Source organism: Bufo bufo, chromosome 4 (assembly GCF_905171765.1).
Source record: "Bufo bufo chromosome 4, aBufBuf1.1, whole genome shotgun sequence".
NCBI classification, from domain to species: Eukaryota; Metazoa; Chordata; class Amphibia; order Anura; family Bufonidae; genus Bufo; species Bufo bufo.
The window spans coordinates 251,931,219-251,952,609 of record NC_053392.1 but is presented as its reverse complement, the minus strand read 5'-3'; the positions used below and the strand labels follow the sequence as shown (position 1 = coordinate 251,952,609).

The 21,391-nt window shown below is 43.9% G+C and overlaps 1 protein-coding gene across 5 annotated transcripts in view; it reads right to left on the bottom strand.

Moving 5' to 3' along the window:
- CCDC150 (coiled-coil domain containing 150) overlaps nucleotides 1–21,391 on the bottom strand; it is a 125,003-nt gene that overhangs the window by 65,698 nt on the left and 37,914 nt on the right. For all 5 annotated transcript variants that reach the window (XM_040428507.1, XM_040428508.1, XM_040428509.1 and 2 more), the window contains 2 exons: nucleotides 19,486–19,593; nucleotides 19,258–19,382 (listed from right to left, as the gene is read on the bottom strand). In XM_040428507.1, the coding sequence (XP_040284441.1) occupies nucleotides 19,258–19,382; nucleotides 19,486–19,593 (233 nt within the window). The remainder of the gene's footprint in view (nucleotides 1–19,257; nucleotides 19,383–19,485; nucleotides 19,594–21,391) is intronic.

Sequence of the window (21,391 nt, the reverse complement as noted above, 5' to 3'; positions counted from 1 at the left end):
ATGCGTTACTTTGAAGTCTTGGTGTTTACTTCACACAATGGAAAGTACATCTTGGTGTTACTTCACACAAATTGGAAAGTTCAGCCACAAGGAGACGTTACACTGTATGGGGGCAGCCACAAGGAGACGTTACACTGTATGGGGGCAGCCACAAGGAGACGTTACACTGTATGGGGGGCAGCCACAAGGAGACGTTACACTGTATGGGGGCAGCCACAAGGAGACGTTACACTGTATGGGGGCAGATGGGCAGTTCCCCAGCCTCTGATCAGCCCCTCATGTGCCTCCCAGCCTCTCCCTCTTATCAGCCCCCTCTGGTAACCCCCCCCTAGTATTAATCATTGGTGGCAGTGGCCACAGGGTCCCCCTCCCATCATTGGTGGCAGTGCCCCTTCCCCCCAGTATTAATCATTGGTGGCAGTGGCCACAGGGTCCCCCTCCCATCATTGGTGGCAGTGGCCCCCCCCTCCCCAGTATTAATCATTGGAGGCCACAGGGTCATCCCCCCATCATTGGTGGCAGTGGGCCCCCCCTCCTTCCCCAGTATTAATCATTGGAAGCCACAGGGTCTTCCCCCCCCCCCATCATCGGTGGCAGTCGGCCCCCCCTCCTCCCTCCCCAGTATTAATCATTGGAGGCCACAGGGTCGTCCCCCCATCATTGGTGGCAGTGGGCTCCCCTCCTCTCTCCCTCCCCAGTATTAATCATTGGAGGCCACAGGGTCGTCGTCCCCATCATTGGTGGCAGTTTTCAGTTCCGATCGGAGTCCCAGCAGTGTAATGCTGGGGCTCCGATCGGTTACCATGGTAGCCAGGACGCTACTAAGGCTCTGGCTGCCATGGTATGTTAGTGAGCAGCATTATACTCACGTGCGTCGTGGCCGCCGGGCGCTCCTTCTTCTGTCTGTGCGGCGCATTGCTAAGGCTTATAGCGTTAGCAATGCGCCGCACAGACCTATGAGAAGGAGCGCCTGGTGGCCACGACGCACGTGAGTATAATGCTGCTCACTAACATACCATGGCAGCCAGGGCTCCAGTAGCGTCCTGGCTACCATGGTAACTGATCGGAGCCCCAGCATTACACTGCTGGGACTCCGATCGGAACTGCAAACTGCCACCAATGATGGGCGGACGACCCTGTGGCCTCCAATGATTAATACTGGGGAGGGAGGGAGGAGGGGGGCACTGCCCATATTCCCGGCACCCGACCTCTGAGAGGACGCTGTGATCACCTGAGGGGTTAATTGCGTGGATCACAGCGTCCTCTCAGAGGTCGGGTGCAGGAAATGCGAGTCACAGAATTCCTTCCCTCCCCCACGCTGGCCGAACTGCTGAGAGAGCCGCCGCAAGCGGCCAGCAGGTATCGGGGGCATTTGCACGAGTACAAGTACTCTGCAAATGTCCCGTATCGGTTCATGCTGGGGCGGGCGGCCGCAGATTTAGAAGCGGTCAGCGCCCATGACCGCTTCTATGACGTCACGAAATACCGCAGTATTTACGAAACGGCAATATCGCCGATTTTTTAATACCGCGGTATATCGTGATACCGGTATATCGCTCAACCCTAGGTCCAACACCGTATTAGTATGGTGTTCCTAATAATTCTTTAGGTGAGTATATATATATATATATATATATATATATATATATATAATCAAATAGAAAGCAGGACTGCACTCCAAAATGTGATGAAAAAATCAAAGCTGTTTATTCACCCATGTTATGGCAAACTTTGCCATAACATGGGTGAATAAACAGCTTTGATTTTTTCATCACATTTTGGAGTGCAGTCCTGCTTTCTATTTGATTATACTATTGGGGATTGCCGTTGCCCCCTTTTGGACATTGCACCCGCTTGTCAGGTTGGTGCTCCCGTTGGACTTTCTTTTTTTATATATATATATATATATATATATATATATATATATATATAAAAAATGGCAGCACCGACTATATGATTTACGGATGGGTGTTATGTCCCAGGGTATAGGCTAATAATCCCAAAAAATTTGTAACAAAAATCAAAGGGATGTCAGAAAGTGGAAAAGGAATGTCCAGCTGTCTACATCTAAACAGGTTCCTTTTTTAGGCAACGGGTCCAACAAAACGTCCAGAGACAACTCCGGACCAGACGGGGTGGTCGCAGATAATCAAAGAACCTGGAAAATTGAGGAACAACAAAATACGTACAGCAGTCAACAAACCCCAGGCATCCAGGAAGAAATGACAGTGGTCAACTTGTCCTCCAGGATTCTTACACCAGCAAAAGCGAGTGTCCTCAGCAAAGGACTTTCCTTTTGTCCTAATGCTTTGATGAATTGGTTTGATTTAGACTCTGATCTGAATGCATTTTTTCGTAATATAAAACTTAAGGTTTGGTTCAACAACAAATCAAGAGTTGAGACTCCACAGTCAAGTGAACTATCTTTGAAGATGTTTAACTTATCCATCAGTCGGTTCACACCAATTGTTAATGAACCAGCTACTGATGCATATATGTCTGCTGTTAAATCTGACATTCTAGCTTTGAAATCTACATATGACATTACGGGATTTAAGCATCCTAATCTTACTAAATTAGAGGTGGAGGCATTGGATCAACTAAGGACTGGACCCCCTCCTTACAGTGAAACCAGCTGATAAAGGAGGTGCTGTGGTTATTATGGATACACATAGATATGTAGCTTAAATTATGCGACAATTAAGTGATACTAATGTGTATCAGGTCATTCACTCTGATCCTAAGTTTAACATTGCCAGAATGATCAAGGAATGTCTGACCGATACATCAAGGGCGGGTGTCATTGATGATGACCTTTGTTCTTATCTTACGGTGGTCCATCCTATCACACCTGTGATGAATGTACTACCGAAGATTCACAAATCTTTAATAGATCCCCCTTGACGCCCCATTGTGTCAGGGTCAGACTCTATCTTTAGTCATTTGGCTGTATTTCTGGATATGGTATTGCGCAATTTTTCCATAGGGGGAGTTTCATATATACGGGACACAACAGATTTTTTTGTGTAAATTGGAGACAATTGAATTACCTGATATACAAGCGATCCTTCTAGCCTCCTTTGATGTAACATCATTGTACACCTCTATAGATCACAATTTAGGCATTTCAGCGGTCAAACGAATGTTAGACATGTCCACACTCTCTACACCAGCTAGTGAATTTATTATCAGATTACTTGATATTATCCTGAGACATAATTATTTTTTATTCCAGGATATATATTACAAACAGATAGGAGGTGTGGCGATGGGGTCACACGTGGCCCCGACATATGCTAATATTTTCATGAAAATGTTTGAGGAGGATGTCATCTATCTGTCCCACCACTTCAGACATGCTCTGAGGTGGTGGCGATATATCGACGACATCTTCCTCATATGGACGGGTGATGAGTCTCAATTGATGGAGTTTCACACCACACTTAAAGGGAACCTGTCACCGGGATTTGGGGTATAGAGCTGAGGACATGGGTTGCTAGATGGCCGCTAGCACCTCCGCAATACCCAGTCCCCATAGCTCTGTGTGCTTTTATTGTGTTAAAAAAAAACGATTTGATACATATGCAAATTAACCTGAGATGAGTCCTGTCCCAGAGATGAGGATATATACACTTAATTGTCTTAAACCTTATGGTTTTAATGTCGAATATAATCCGGGGGTATTTAGATGAAGGGTTGGTTTGCCCTCATAACTCTGGTTAATGCGTTCATATTACCTTGCATGTATAAGGTGATTTGTAAAGAACACATTTTGGGCTAATTTTTTATAAATTTTTTCTTACTTGTAGATGCCGTGATGATCCGGGATGGCAATTTGGAGGATGTCATGATATGTATCTACCGGATGAATACCGTGACCTACGTGTACATTTTTATGAATTTTTTTATGGTACCATGGTTGCGCCAATGTCGTATAGATCTACAGTTTATATAGCCCGGTCAATATGAGGAGAACCCTCTTGCATATTAGTGCGGAAACTGGTTCTTGACTTTATATGATGTGCGCTTGGTATTAACGTATTGAATGCATATTTAATATTGGTCCTCTATGGGTGAGGTTTGGCTTCTTTGACAAAAAGTCACCTCCCCGTGTCCCAGGATACACCACAACATGTATTTTTACCTCTATAACAGAGGTGCATAGGGCGATATGCCAATTCCAACATGGCGCTTATGTAGCATCTTACAGGTGCGCATGCGCTATTATGTTGGATTACTGATACCATTTCAAAGATGGCCGCCGTGTGTGCAATACTGGAGTGCGCACACTCCAGCGTCGGTTTGTGTGACCATTTCCTGTATGGATGTTTGACGAAACCTGGCGCGAGCGCATTAGGATGTGTAGTACGCCTGGTTGGTATGAACATATATTATTCCTCTCTCCTGTCCCTGATCATCATGTCATCACTTTGATCTACATCACCTGGAATAATCAAGTACACGCATGTGTTGACACTAATTGTTTATTAGGATATTATGCCAAACCGGTCATGCTGGAGGATGTTGCAGGCAGCAGAACGTTCTCCACGGCGTCTCCAGACTCTGTCACGTCTGTCACATGTGCTCAGTGTGAACCTGCTTTCATCTGTGAAGAGCACAGGGCGCCAGTGGCGAATTTGCCAATCTTGGTGTTCTTTGGCAAATGCCAAACGTCCTGCACGGTGTTGGGCTGTAAGCACAACCCCCACCTGTGGACGTCGGGCCCTCATATCACCCTCATGGAGTCTGTTTCTGACTGTTTGATCAGACACATACACATTTGTGGCCTGCTGGAGGTCATTTTGCAGGGCTCTGGCAGTGCTCCTCCTGATCTTCCTTGCACAAAGGCGGAGGTAGCGGTCCTGCTGCTGAGTTGTTGCCCTCCTACGGCCTCCTCCACGTCTCCTGATGTACTGGCCTGTCTCCTGGTAGCGCCTCCATGCTCTGGACACTACGCTGACAGACTCAGCAAACCTTCTTGCCACAGCTCGCATTGATGTGCCATCCTGGATAAGCTGCACTACCTGAGCCACTTGTGTGGGTTGTAGACTCCGTCTCATGCTACCACTGGAGTGAAAGCACCGCCAGCATTCAAAAGTGACCAAAACATCAGCTAGGAAGCATAGGAACTGAGAAGTAATCAGGTCACCACCTGCAGAACCACTCTTTTATTGGGGGTGTCTTGCTAATTGCCCATAATTTCCACCTGTTGTCTATCCCATTTGCACAACAGCATGTGAAATTGATTGTCACTCAGTGTTGCTTCCTAAGTGGACAGTTTGATTTCACAGAAGTGTGATTGACTTGGAGTTACATTGTGTTGTTTAAGTGTTCCCTTTATTTTTTTGAGCAGTGTATATATATATATATATATATATATATATATATATATATATATGTCATAAGTCACTTGTGTTTTTTGCTTGAGAAAGGCTCTATGGATGAGCCGAAACGTCGCTGCACTGTACCACATGGGTAAATAAACTTTTCACGTTTTTTATATCTTTGGAGTGCTGTCCAATTTTCGTTACTATATTATATATATATATATATATATACAGCAAAAACGAAGGCAGCACTCCAAGTTTGTGAAAAAAGTGGAAGGTTTATTCACCCAACCAGCAGCAACGTTTCAGCTCTCTCTATGGAGCCTTTGTCCAGCTGAGTAACATGTGCATAATGGCATACATAAATAGTGGCAGTGATTAACATGATTACAAATCAATTCCAATGGTCATAAACATAAATAAGATGAATATAAAAATTTAGAGTCATATAAAGAGTATAATTCATCCATACAACTAGTGTACATATAGTGGCGAATAGGCGCATACATAAAAATTCATAGTGTAATTCATACTGTGTACAATATGCCCCAATCTTACATAATCAGTGATTATTGCAGAAGTGAACAAATATGTGAATAAATTAAAGAAATTACTTAAAAACCTTTGAATGGGTAAGAGGCTGAAGCAACATGGTGGAGACTGCTGGCGTCCGGAAACAGCAGCTGCGCATGCGCCGCGCCGCATATTATCGCGAGACTTGCATCAAAACTGAGTGACGTCGCTGGCCATAACAAAGATGGCCACAATGGAAAAAATGGAGTGAGGGCGCATGCGCCACCAGGCGTTAACGCCCATCCAGCTTCACAGAGTACTAGTTGATAAGATATATACCGCATTTTCAGCAGAGAAGCCGATCCATAGATCGGGGGCCGGCGGTTCAATGCCGGTCACCGTCAGGACATCCGTCATGACAGGGGGGCGTGGTTCTCATACCAACTCCACCCCATCGTCCAGATATATCGGCGCATCCGCTCCAAAGCGCTCGTGCCTGTCATGTAGTAGCCGATCCAAATCAGGGATCAGTCATAACAGACTGCAAGAGCGCAAGGATCCAATGCATCGGTAAACTTGCAATAACAAAGATATATGAAAAATTTATAAAAAAATGAGGATAACAGCAGGATTATCCAACCGTCCGTGTGGTGTGACCCCAGTCCCACTTACAGGGGCTAGAGCCACAGCAGACAGACAGGGACAATCACTTCACCATTCAGCATCGCAGATAAGTACAAGAATGTAAATGAGGATCGCCGACACAGTTCCTCCAGTCTTCACCCCAACTACCATTCATAGTATGAAGTCATAATAAGATCCTGTATAAAACAGAGGAGATAAGGAGAAAACCAATTAGATAAATAGCACATGTTATTTTCCATAAACGTAATCAGAAAAAGAAAGGACATGCATAGTCAGCAGTCAGACTATCCTGAACTCCACATTTAAGCCCTGGGGTTTCAGGGTGCCCAAAGTATAGATCCAGTATAGTTCACGTTTTTTTAAAAGTTTGACACGATCACCCCCACGTCTGGAAGGGGTTATTTGTTCCAGAATTCTAAATCTTAGGTCATTTTGTGTGTGTTTGGCATCAGCAAAATGTTTTGACACTGGGAGGTCCATTTTTTGTTTCCGAATGGAATAGCGATGTTGGTTGAGACGGGTTTTAACGTCCCAAGTAGTCTCCCCAATGTATAGAAGGTTACAAGGGCAAATCAGCAAGTAAACAACATAGGACGAGTCACATGTTAGGTACTGTCTGATTTTCACATTCTGTCCTGAAATTGGATGGGGAAATGTATCACCTTTCAGCATCAGCTTGCAGTTAATGCAATTATAGCATGGGTAGCAACCCTTCCTGGTGGACCCAAAGTAAGACTCGCATGTCTCCCTGGATGTGCCAATATCTGATTTAACCAGTCTGTCGCCTAAATTGCGACTGCGTCGATAGGAGCAAAGAGGTGGGGCCTTAAATTCCTCAATTTGTTCAAAGTTACTGGCCAGAATGCGCCAGTGTTTTCTGATAATTGCCGCAATAGTCGTACTATTAGTATTATACTCAGAGACAAACGGGATCCGGGGCTGTGATCGTTTAGGATCACCTAGTCCCGCCTTAATAGTCTCTTTAGTAAGGGGTTTCACCCTATTGGTGTGTTCTTGAATAAGCTTTTTAGGGTAACCGCGTGTCTGGAATTTCTGGCCCATCTCTTTTAGTCTAACATCAACTAGTGCTGGATCTTGTACAATTTTCTTCACACGAAGGAGTTGACTAAAGGGGAGTGACCTAAGCATGGGTTTTGGATGGTGGCTTTCGTAACGCAACAGTGTGTTTTTGTCGGTTGGTTTTACATATAGGTCGGTTATTAGCTTGTCATTTTGGATGCTAACCTGGGTATCTAAAAATTGTATTGTGGATTCAGAGTGGGAGAGTGTAAATTTCACACTGGGATCAATAGTATTAAGGAAAACGTGGAAGGCGATGAGGTCCTCCGTGGCGCCGACCCAAATCAGGAAAATGTCGTCGATGTATCGCCACCACCCCAGCACATGGCTGAAGTGGTGGCACACATAGACGACAGACTCCTCAAGATGGGACATGTAAAGATTTGCGTAAGTCGGCGCCACGTTGGACCCCATCGCGGTACCACGCAATTGTAGGAAAAAGTCATCCTGAAATAGGAAATAATTCCTGGTCAGGATGAACCTAAGGAGGGAACTTAAGAACTGTTGACAGTCAGTACTGTATTGTGTCTTTTCTAGTGTCTGTTCGATAACTCGTATACCTAACTCATGTTCTATAGAGGTATAGAGGCTTACCACATCGAATGAAGCCAATATTGCCCCCCCTGGTATGGACAGATCTGCAATTTTGGTTAAAAAGTCATTGGTATCTCTGATATGGGAACATGATGCTGTTGCATAAGGACGCAAGATTTTGTCAAGGAAAATAGCTACCTTACAAAACAATGAGTCCACGCCCGAGACGATGGGGCGTCCCGGGGGTGGAGTCAGGGATTTGTGTATTTTCGGTAAAGTATATAAAATGGGCGTTGTCGGCTTGTCACAATATAGAAATGAAAAAATATTGTCATCAATTATACCTTTTTCTTTTGCTCTAATCAAAATATCCTTTAATTCTCTTAACAGCACAAACTTCGGATCATTATAGATTCTCTCATAAACCTTAGTATCAGCCAATTGCTCTCTAATTTCGGCCACATAGGATCCGGTGTCCATGACCACAACCCCACCACCTTTGTCGGCGGACTTGATGGTGAGGCTGTGGTCCGAAGCCAGATCTCTAAGCGCCGAAATTTCTGCTGAAGTGATATTGGCAAATTTCAATGGGTGCTGAAGTGTATCCTGTTTGAGGCCTTCGATGTCGCGTTTGACCGCGAGACCAAAAGCCTCAATGGCAGGGTGGTCAATAACAGGAGTAAAGTCACTTTTAAGAAATAACCCCAAATTTTTCAAATTCAATTCGCTGATACCTGTATTCTCAGACAAAGGTCTAGCATCCTGCTTCGCAAAAAATACCTTCAACTTAATATTACGTATGAATCTCTGCAGATCCATTTCTAAATCAAACCATTTGGTGGCATTTACAGGGCAGAATGATAGACCTTTGTTTAACAAGGACAATTGTGCAGCACTCAATTGTGCCGAAGAAATATTTACCACTGTGTCATGCCCTATATCTTGCGTCTTAAAGTCCTGCCCTGTTGGGGCTGTACATTTTTCCCTTTTCTTCTGTTTGTGTTGTCTCCTCCCCCCTCTGCGAGTCCTGTTGACTCGGGGGTTGCCCCTAAAAAAGGAACAGGGGGCATGGTATCCAATTGTGAATTTGTAGCAATGTCCCGAGCAGAGTGTCCCTGTGACTTTCTATTCCTAGATGGAGAGATAGGACCATATTTCTCCCCCGGCATCCTGCGATTTCTCCTTTGGTCTCCTTGCCAATTGTAAATAAATCCTGTTGCGTAATCATTCAGGTCTCGTATCCATTTGCCACGTTTTTTACTTTGCAGATCCGCCTTAAATTTATCAAAGTGTGGTACACTATTGGTCATATACGAATCAAAGTCCTCTGTGGATAGCACATTTCTCAATTTCACTATCAATTCATCCAGAGTTCCCTGTACTGTCATTTTCTCTTTCTGCAAAAATTCAACATTGAGTAAAATAATATCAAAAGCATATTTGTTCGAAATCTGAACAAATCTGGAACAAAAATCAGCATTATTTGAAAATAAATCAGGTCTTAGATGCGAACGCATCCCTCTTGGGATCCTATGTGCAAGATGGTACTCACTCAAAGTGATAAGATGCAAATCCAGGCTAATAAGGCGCTTATTTTCATTTTCATATTTCTTTTTGAGATCAGTGGCAGAAAATGTGGACAGAAAAGAGACGTCTCTCACCGACTCCTGCAATATCCTCTCTCCATCTTCAGGCGTATAGGAAAATACATCAGGGTGTAGACCTTCATTGGTGTGATCCATATTGCAGGTGCTTGGCTTCTTAGGGTCCGAATATAGAAGAGAAAAGAAAAGAAGCAGCACTCAAAAAAAGGGGCAACCCCCGAGTCAACAGGACTCGCAGAGGGGGGAGGAGACAACACAAACAGAAGAAAAGGGAAAAATGTACAGCCCCAACAGGGCAGGACTTTAAGACGCAAGATATAGGGCATGACACAGTGGTAAATATTTCTTCGGCACAATTGAGTGCTGCACAATTGTCCTTGTTAAACAAAGGTCTATCATTCTGCCCTGTAAATGCCACCAAATGGTTTGATTTAGAAATGGATCTGCAGAGATTCATACGTAATATTAAGTTGAAGGTATTTTTTGCGAAGCAGGATGCTAGACCTTTGTCTGAGAATACAGGTATCAGCGAATTGAATTTGAAAAATTTGGGGTTATTTCTTAAAAGTGACTTTACTCCTGTTATTGACCACCCTGCCATTGAGGCTTTTGGTCTCGCGGTCAAACGCGACATCGAAGGCCTCAAACAGGATACACTTCAGCACCCATTGAAATTTGCCAATATCACTTCAGCAGAAATTTCGGCGCTTAGAGATCTGGCTTCGGACCACAGCCTCACCATCAAGTCCGCCGACAAAGGTGGTGGGGTTGTGGTCATGGACACCGGATCCTATGTGGCCGAAATTAGAGAGCAATTGGCTGATACTAAGGTTTATGAGAGAATCTATAATGATCCGAAGTTTGTGCTGTTAAGAGAATTAAAGGATATTTTGATTAGAGCAAAAGAAAAAGGTATAATTGATGACAATATTTTTTCATTTCTATATTGTGACAAGCCGACAACGCCCATTTTATATACTTTACCGAAAATACACAAATCCCTGACTCCACCCCCGGGACGCCCCATCGTCTCGGGCGTGGACTCATTGTTTTGTAAGGTAGCTATTTTCCTTGACAAAATCTTGCGTCCTTATGCAACAGCATCATGTTCCCATATCAGAGATACCAATGACTTTTTAACCAAAATTGCAGATCTGTCCATACCAGGGGGGGCAATATTGGCTTCATTCGATGTGGTAAGCCTCTATACCTCTATAGAACATGAGTTAGGTATACGAGTTATCGAACAGACACTAGAAAAGACACAATACAGTACTGACTGTCAACAGTTCTTAAGTTCCCTCCTTAGGTTCATCCTGACCAGGAATTATTTCCTATTTCAGGATGACTTTTTCCTACAATTGCGTGGTACCGCGATGGGGTCCAACGTGGCGCCGACTTACGCAAATCTTTACATGTCCCATCTTGAGGAGTCTGTCGTCTATGTGTGCCACCACTTCAGCCATGTGCTGGGGTGGTGGCGATACATCGACGACATTTTCCTGATTTGGGTCGGCGCCACGGAGGACCTCATCGCCTTCCACGTTTTCCTTAATACTATTGATCCCAGTGTGAAATTTACACTCTCCCACTCTGAATCCACAATACAATTTTTAGATACCCAGGTTAGCATCCAAAATGACAAGCTAATAACCGACCTATATGTAAAACCAACCGACAAAAACACACTGTTGCGTTACGAAAGCCACCATCCAAAACCCATGCTTAGGTCACTCCCCTTTAGTCAACTCCTTCGTGTGAAGAAAATTGTACAAGATCCAGCACTAGTTGATGTTAGACTAAAAGAGATGGGCCAGAAATTCCAGACACGCGGTTACCCTAAAAAGCTTATTCAAGAACACACCAATAGGGTGAAACCCCTTACTAAAGAGACTATTAAGGCGGGACTAGGTGATCCTAAACGATCACAGCCCCGGATCCCGTTTGTCTCTGAGTATAATACTAATAGTACGACTATTGCGGCAATTATCAGAAAACACTGGCGCATTCTGGCCAGTAACTTTGAACAAATTGAGGAATTTAAGGCCCCACCTCTTTGCTCCTATCGACGCAGTCGCAATTTAGGCGACAGACTGGTTAAATCAGATATTGGCACATCCAGGGAGACATGCGAGTCTTACTTTGGGTCCACCAGGAAGGGTTGCTACCCATGCTATAATTGCATTAACTGCAAGCTGATGCTGAAAGGTGATACATTTCCCCATCCAATTTCAGGACAGAATGTGAAAATCAGACAGTACCTAACATGTGACTCGTCCTATGTTGTTTACTTGCTGATTTGCCCTTGTAACCTTCTATACATTGGGGAGACTACTTGGGACGTTAAAACCCGTCTCAACCAACATCGCTATTCCATTCGGAAACAAAAAATGGACCTCCCAGTGTCAAAACATTTTGCTGATGCCAAACACACACAAAATGACCTAAGATTTAGAATTCTGGAACAAATAACCCCTTCCAGACGTGGGGGTGATCGTGTCAAACTTTTAAAAAAACGTGAACTATACTGGATCTATACTTTGGGCACCCTGAAACCCCAGGGCTTAAATGTGGAGTTCAGGATAGTCTGACTGCTGACTATGCATGTCCTTTCTTTTTCTGATTACGTTTATGGAAAATAACATGTGCTATTTATCTAATTGGTTTTCTCCTTATCTCCTCTGTTTTATACAGGATCTTATTATGACTTCATACTATGAATGGTAGTTGGGGTGAAGACTGGAGGAACTGTGTCGGCGATCCTCATTTACATTCTTGTACTTATCTGCGATGCTGAATGGTGAAGTGATTGTCCCTGTCTGTCTGCTGTGGCTCTAGCCCCTGTAAGTGGGACTGGGGTCACACCACACGGACGGTTGGATAATCCTGCTGTTATCCTCATTTTTTTATAAATTTTTCATATATCTTTGTTATTGCAAGTTTACCGATGCATTGGATCCTTGCGCTCTTGCAGTCTGTTATGACTGATCCCTGATTTGGATCGGCTACTACATGACAGGCACGAGCGCTTTGGAGCGGATGCGCCGATATATCTGGACGATGGGGTGGAGTTGGTATGAGAACCACGCCCCCCTGTCATGACGGATGTCCTGACGGTGACCGGCATTGAACCGCCGGCCCCCGATCTATGGATCGGCTTCTCTGCTGAAAATGCGGTATATATCTTATCAACTAGTACTCTGTGAAGCTGGATGGGCGTTAACGCCTGGTGGCGCATGCGCCCTCACTCCATTTTTTCCATTGTGGCCATCTTTGTTATGGCCAGCGACGTCACTCAGTTTTGATGCAAGTCTCGCGATAATATGCGGCGCGGCGCATGCGCAGCTGCTGTTTCCGGACGCCAGCAGTCTCCACCATGTTGCTTCAGCCTCTTACCCATTCAAAGGTTTTTAAGTAATTTCTTTAATTTATTCACATATTTGTTCACTTCTGCAATAATCACTGATTATGTAAGATTGGGGCATATTGTACACAGTATGAATTACACTATGAATTTTTATGTATGCGCCTATTCGCCACTATATGTACACTAGTTGTATGGATGAATTATACTCTTTATATGACTCTAAATTTTTATATTCATCTTATTTATGTTTATGACCATTGGAATTGATTTGTAATCATGTTAATCACTGCCACTATTTATGTATGCCATTATGCACATGTTACTCAGCTGGACAAAGGCTCCATAGAGAGAGCTGAAACGTTGCTGCTGGTTGGGTGAATAAACCTTCCACTTTTTTCACAAACTTGGAGTGCTGCCTTCGTTTTTGCTGTATGTCTACAATCTGGACCTTGGTCACAGGTCTTATAAGGAGGACTTTTTGCACCCACATTTATTTTTTTGAGTGCTGCTTCTTTTCTTTTCTCTTCTATATATATATATATATATATATACTCCAAAGATATAAAAAACGTGAAAAGTTTATTTACCCATGTGGTACAGTGCAGCGACGTTTCGGCTCATCCATAGAGCCTTTCTCAAGCAAAAAACACAAGTGACTTATGACATATATAATATATATATATATATATATATATATATATATATACACACTGCTCAAAAAAATAAAGGGAACACTTAAACAACACAATGTAACTCCAAGTCAATCACACTTCTGTGAAATCAATATATATATTATATATATAAAAAATGAAAAAAGGGCAGCACTCCACTGGATTAAAATAAAATAAACTTTATTTACCCATAGGCTACAGCGACGTTTCGGCTCATACACAGGAGCCTTCCTCAAGCAGTGTGCATACATCAAAACTCTGAGTACATATAGTGTTAAGGCCAATTAAGAACAATTACATGTTAAGTGAACATAATTAATAAAAAATCAAAGTACATGATGCCATATAAATATCAAAAGCAATAAAACCAAACATATGTGAATATTAGATCGTGATACATACAATTGTGAAATAATATGGTAGATATAAATAGTACAATACATTTGTATTACACAAATCACATAACAAGTGCCAGCTGAAGATGATTGCATAAAGTGCAAAGTGCTTACTGTTACAGGTGATGACTATAATGGAAGCGGGAGGGAGAGTGGCTGTTGTCTATGTAGACATGTGCGATCCGGCGTACCTGAATCCCCACTGCGCATGCCCCCATGACGCATAAACTGTGTTTCCGTCTAGCATTAGCCTCGTCACGCAACGCATGCGCTCTTAGGCTATAACGCTATCGCGGCCATTTTGGATAAGGGCAGAACGCCCACTGAGTTACGCTGCTATTAAGGACAACTAATAGTCCCGGTATACCGCAGGCTGGGGGTGAAAAAGGACATATATACATGTCCGAGTGTCTCAGTGGCTAAGTGGACTAAGCAGAGGGCCAACACCTGCAATTTGAAGTGGGGCGCCCCACCAAGACTATAGAGCGGTAGCGCATCCGCATGTAAATGCAGAGTCGCACCGCTGCTTCAGTCAAAGTCCATCCATCGCCACCTCACTCTGAGGGATCTCCTCACCACACCCCGCCATACTAGTAACGGAATCTGAGTTAAAAGTACAGAGGTAGTTATTTAAGGAAATACACAAGCCTAAAGATCATGTAGTGCATGAGCAGACGCATCCAGACATCGTGACCACACAGCCCCAATGGACATGACGCCACTTCCCCATATCCCGAATCCAATGAAAATTTATCTAAAAGAAGAAGAAGGAAGAGAAAAAAAGAGAGAATACATTAAAAAAAGGAAAAACTTGGAGAATAAACCTAAGATATATGTTTTGTATACACAAATCACATACTGCACAGAAAGACAGTAGACATGAATGCAAAGAGAGAGGGCAAACCACGCAACTAACTCACTCCAACCCTATAGTCCACATTGAGACCACATGGCTGTAGAGAATTAAGTGTATAAATCCATTTGAGCTCTCTCTTTTTTAGGAGTCCAATCCTGTTGCCACCTCTCCTCGGCATTGGTATATGGTCAATAATGTAACACCTCAGATCTTTCTCAGTGTGTTTGTGGCTGGTAAAGTGTTTAGAGACTGGTGATCCAGCCGTTTCTTCCTCACACTAAGTCGATGATTATTAAATCTTGTCTTGAAGTCAGTTGATGTTTCTCCAACGTATAGCAAATTACACGGACAAACAATCACGTAGACAACGTGATTGGAGTCACAGGTCAGATAATGTCTTATCTGATATGAGACTCCAGTCTGTGGGTGCATAAAGGACCTACCCTTGATCATGTATTTGCAATTTACGCAGGACAAACATGGAAAACAACCAACACTGGCACCAGTCAGTGTACGTTGTCTTGACGCTTTTGAAGTTCCTACGTCTGCCCTAACCAACTGGTCCTTAAGACTCTTGGATCTGCGATAGGACATAATGGGGGGAGAAAGAAATTCCTTGACCGTGTTGTGACAACCACCCAATATGCCCCAGTGACGTCGAATAATGTTGTTAATGTCGACGCTCTGTTCACAATGGGTGGAAATGAAAGGAATCCTATTGGTTTTCACTTGTTGTACTTTCCTTTTAAGGATGTCATCCCTGTTAAGTTGACCGACCAGTTTCTTTTTCTCATGCAGCAATTTGGTTGGATAACCTCGTTGCTCAAATTTATGCAATACTACATCTAGCGTATTACTCGATGTAGTGGGGTCAGAGACTATACGTTTGACTCTCAAAAACTGAGAGTATGGGAGAGATTTTACCATTGATCTAGGATGATTGCTGTTGTAAGTCAGTAGTGTGTTCCTGTCGGTAGGTTTCGTGAACAATTCTGTCTCTATTTTACCAGCCGACAGAATCACACGAGTATCGAGGAACTGCATCTCAACAGAAGAATGTACCAAGGTGAACTGCAGTGCCTCATCAACTCCATTAAGGAAACCATGGAATCCAAAGAGTTCCTGCAGATCACCCGTCCAGATGAGGAAGATGTCGTCTATGTACCGCCACCACGCCCTAATATGTTGGAAGTGGTGGTTTCCATAGACGACATCTTCCTCAAACTGACGCATAAAAATATTTGCGTAAGTTGGGGCCACATTGGACCCCATCGCCACGCCCTGTTCTTGTACATAATATGAGTCCTGAAATAAAAAATAATTTTGTCTGAGCACAATTTCAAGCAGAGATAATATAAACTGCTGAGCACCTTCTGTAAATGTGGATTTATCCAACATGGAAGAAACGGCTGTCAAACCCTTATGGTGATCTATTGATGTATAGAGTGAGGTTACATCAAACGATGCTAATGTCACATCAGACGCACCAGCCAGATCAATCCTCTGCAGTTTAAGTAAAAAATCGCTGGTATCGCGAATGTATGAACTGCCTCCACATGCAAAGCCGCATAAAATCTTATCAAGAAAAATGGATATATGACTAAATATTGAATCGGAGCCCGAAACAATGGGGCGGCCAGGTGGATCGACGAGGGACTTGTGGATCTTGGGCAACACATAGAGTACCGGAGTAACAGGATGTGCCAACACACTTTACCAGCCACAAACACACTGAGAAAGATCTGAGGTGTTACATTATTGACCATATACCAATGCCGAGGAGAGGTGGCAACAGGATTGGACTCCTAAAAAAGAGAGAGCTCAAGTGGATTTATACACTTAATTCTCTACAGCCATGTGGTCTCAATGTGGACTATAGGGTTGGAGTGAGTTAGTTGCGTGGTTTGCCCTCTCTCTTTGCATTCATGTCGACTGTCTTTCTGTGCAGTATGTGATTTGTGTATACAAAACATATATCTTAGGTTTATTCTCCAAGTTTTTCCTTTTTTTAATGTATTCTCTCTTTTTTTCTCTTCCTTCTTCTTCTTTTAGATAAATTTTCATTGGATTCGGGATATGGGGAAGTGGCGTCATGTCCATTGGGGCTGTGTGGTCACGATGTCTGGATGCGTCTGCTCATGCACTACATGATCTTTAGGCTTGTGTATTTCCTTAAATAACTACCTCTGTACTTTTAACTCAGATTCCGTTACTAGTATGGCGGGGTGTGGTGAGGAGATCCCTCAGAGTGAGGTGGCGATGGATGGACTTTGACTGAAGCAGCGGTGCGACTCTGCATTTACATGCGGATGCGCTACCGCTCTATAGTCTTGGTGGGGCGCCCCACTTCAAATTGCAGGTGTTGGCCCTCTGCTTAGTCCACTTAGCCACTGAGACACTCGGACATGTATATATGTCCTTTTTCACCCCCAGCCTGCGGTATACCGGGACTATTAGCTGTCCTTAATAGCAGCGTAACTCAGTGGGCGTTCTGCCCTTATCCAAAATGGCCGCGATAGCGTTATAGCCTAAGAGCGCATGCGTTGCGTGACGAGGCTAATGCTAGACGGAAACACAGTTTATGCGTCATGGGGGCATGCGCAGTGGGGATTCAGGTACGCCGGATCGCACATGTCTACATGGACAACAGCCACTCTCCCTCCCGCTTCCATTATAGTCATCACCTGTAACAGTAAGCACTTTGCACTTTATGCAATCATCTTCAGCTGGCACTTGTTATGTGATTTGTGTAATACAAATGTATTGTACTATTTATATCTACCATATTATTTCACAATTGTATGTATCACGATATAATATTCACATATGTTTGGTTTTATTGCTTTTGATATTTATATGGCATCATGTACTTTGATTTTTTATTAATTATGTTCACTTAACATGTAATTGTTCTTAATTGGCCTTAACACTATATGTACTCAGAGTTTTGATGTATGCACACTGCTTGAGGAAGGCTCCTGTGTATGAGCCGAAACGTCGCTGTAGCCTATGGGTAAATAAAGTTTATTTTATTTTAATCCAGTGGAGTGCTGCCCTTTTTTCATTTTTTACATTTGTTGGATTGGCTTATATCCACATCTGGGCCTGTGCACCCTTTTCTTCCAAGTTTCTTTGTGACGGTGCTGCCATCCCCTTTTTTTCTTTTTTATATATATATATATATATATATATATATATATATATATATATATATATATATATATGCGCAAAAAGAGAGCAGCACCGACATAAATTGAAAAAAAAAAATCAAAACCGCGTGCACGCTCAATGGGGACAAGCTTACCCAATATAAAAACAGTGAAGGCAAGCAGCACTCCAACACGTAATAAAGTGAAAAAAATAAAGTTTATTCACCCATATGGTGTAGCGACAGTTGTAGTGTGGCCTGGACTACACAACCAAACAACTATCATAGTGCGGTTCAAGCCATACAACCAGTAATATATGGGGCGGTCCAGACTACACAACTAAACAACTGTCATAGGGTGTGGTCCACACCACATATCAGTATACTGTAGGTGGCAGTCCAGATTAGCCTTCTTTCACACCAGCGTTTTCATTTTCCGGTATTGAGATCTGTCATAGTATCTCAATACCGGAGAAAAACGCTTCAGTTTTGTCCCCATTCATTGTCAATGGGGCCAAAACGGAACTGAACCGAACGTTCCCATACCGGAGAGCAAACCGCAGCAAGCTGTGGTTTTCTTTCAGTCATGGGATGCAGAGTAAAACGGATCCGGCATGACCCAAAATGCAAGTCAATGGGAACGTATCCGTTTTCTCTGACACAATCTGACACAATAGAAAATGGATCCGTCCCCCACTGAATTTCAATCGTGTTCATGACGGATCCGACATGACTATTTTAAAGATGCAATAACCGGATCCGTTCATAACGGATGCAGGTGGTTGTATTATCAGAATGGATACATTCTCGCTGATCCATGTCGGATCAGGCAAAAACGCAAGCGTTCAAGTAAACTTATTCAGTCATACAGTTTGAAAAAGTAATTTGAAAGAGAGCCTAAGTGAACTTAACTCTTTAGCACCATGTCAGTAAGATGTAATGGTGCAATTACAAAGAGGTGTGTTAACAAATGGGAATTTTTTTTTTTCCCAAACATCATTTAGCAAATTAATGTTTGCAGTGAATCTTACTGGTTGCTATGGTCAAAAAAATAAATTCTTGGCGTTCATTTTACTTATTACTCTCAATGTTAATAATGTAGAGGGGAGTAACTTACAGTTCTCTCTCCAGCTGTGTTCGCCCACTTAGCATTTTCTGCACTTCCCCACCCAGGCTCGACTGGACAACAGTCATCACGGCTTCCTGTTCTTGCAGTTTTTTTGCCATAGTGTCCTGTGCTACCTGGAAATAGGAAAAACATAATTACAGACACCTCTGGCACAGTGGTACCAACCACAGCAAATAAGTAATAAGAATCCAATAAGTAATCCAGTGTTTGGGGTACCTTGAGTTCCTGCTGGTGTCGGGCCACGAGATGTAGGTTTTGGTCGGTCAGTCTCTGCACAGTGTCAGTAAGTTCTGAGCATTGATTCTCCAACTGCTGATTTAAACACTGCAGAATACAGAGTGAAAAGTCAGTATCTATGAGGGTAAGGGCTCTTTCACACCTGCGTTCTTGTCTTCCGGCATAGAGTTCCGTCGTCGGGGCTCTATGCCGGAAGAATCCTGATCAGGATTATCCTAATGCATTCTGAATGGAGAGAAATCCGTTCAGGATGCATCAGGATGTCTTCAGTTCCGGAACGGAACGTTTTTTGGCCGGAGAAAATACCGCAGCATGCTGCGCTTTTTGCTCCGGCCAAAAATCCGGAACACTTGCCGCAAGGCCGGATCCGGAATTAATGCCCATTGAAAGGCATTGATCCAGATCCGGCCTTAAGCTAAACGTTGTTTCGGCGCATTGCCGGAGCCGACATTTAGCTTTTTCAGAGTGGTTACCATGGCTGCCGGGACGCTAAAGTCCTGGCAGCCATGGTAAAGTGTAGTGGGGAGCGGGGGAGCAGCATACTTACCGTCCGTGCGGCTCCCGGGGCGCTCCAGAGTGACGTCAGGGCGCCCCAAGCGCATGGATCATGTGATCACATGGACACGTCATCCATGCGCATGGGGAGCTCTGACGTCATTCTGGAGCGCCCCGGGAGCCGCACGGACTGTAAGTATACCGCTCCCCGCTCCCCGCTCCTACTATGGCAACCAGGACTTTAATAGCGTCCTGGGTGCCATAGTAACACTGAAAGCATTTGGAAGACGGTTCCGTCTTCAAATGCTTTCAGTACACTTGCGTTTTTCCGGATCCGGAGTGTAATTCCGGCAAGTGGAGTACACGCCGGATCCGGACAACGCAAGTGTGAAAGAGGCCTCTTTCACACTTGCGTTGTCCGGATCCGGCGTGTACTCCACTTGCCGGAATTACACTCCGGATCCGGAAAAACGCAAGTGTACTGAAAGCATTTGAAGACGGAACCGTCTTCCAAATGCTTTCAGTGTTACTATGGCACCCAGGACGCTATTAAAGTCCTGGTTGCCATAGTAGGAGCGGGGAGCGGTATACTTACAGTCCGTGCGGCTCCCGGGGCGCTCCAGAATGACGTCAGAGCTCCCCATGCGCATGGATGACGTGTCCATGTGATCACATGATCCATGCGCTTGGGGCGCCCTGACGTCACTCTGGAGCGCCCCGGGAGCCGCACGGACGGTAAGTATGCTGCTCCCCACTACACTTTACCATGGCTGCCAGGACTTTAGCGTCCCGGCAGCCATGGTAACCACTCTGAAAAAGCTAAATGTCGGCTCCGGCAATGCGCCGAAACAACGTTTAGCTTAAGGCCGGATCCGGATCAATGCCTTTCAATGGGCATTAATTCCGGATCCGGCCTTGCGGCAAGTGTTCCGGATTTTTGGCCGGAGCAAAAAGCGCAGCATGCTGCGGTATTTTCTCCGGCCAAAAAACGTTCCGTTCCGGAACTGAAGACATCCTGATGCATCCTGAACGGATTTCTCTCCATTCAGAATGCATTAGGATAATCCTGATCAGGATTCTTCCGGCATAGAGCCCCGACGACGGAACTCTATGCCGGAAGACAAGAACGCAGGTGTGAAAGAGCCCTTAGACAGTTATTTCTCAGATATCCACTATTGATATGTTGAAATCTATTTTAGAGTGTAAAACAAATGCAACCTAATTTAAGCAATCAATATGGCCTATTACTACAAGTAATACTGGAGAGTAGGCCTTCTATATTTAAATACTGGGAAAACCCATTTAACCCATTATAAATGGCGCTACTTTCACACTCGCGTTTTGTGCGGATCCGTCATGGACGGATCCGTTCAGATAATACAGCCGTCTG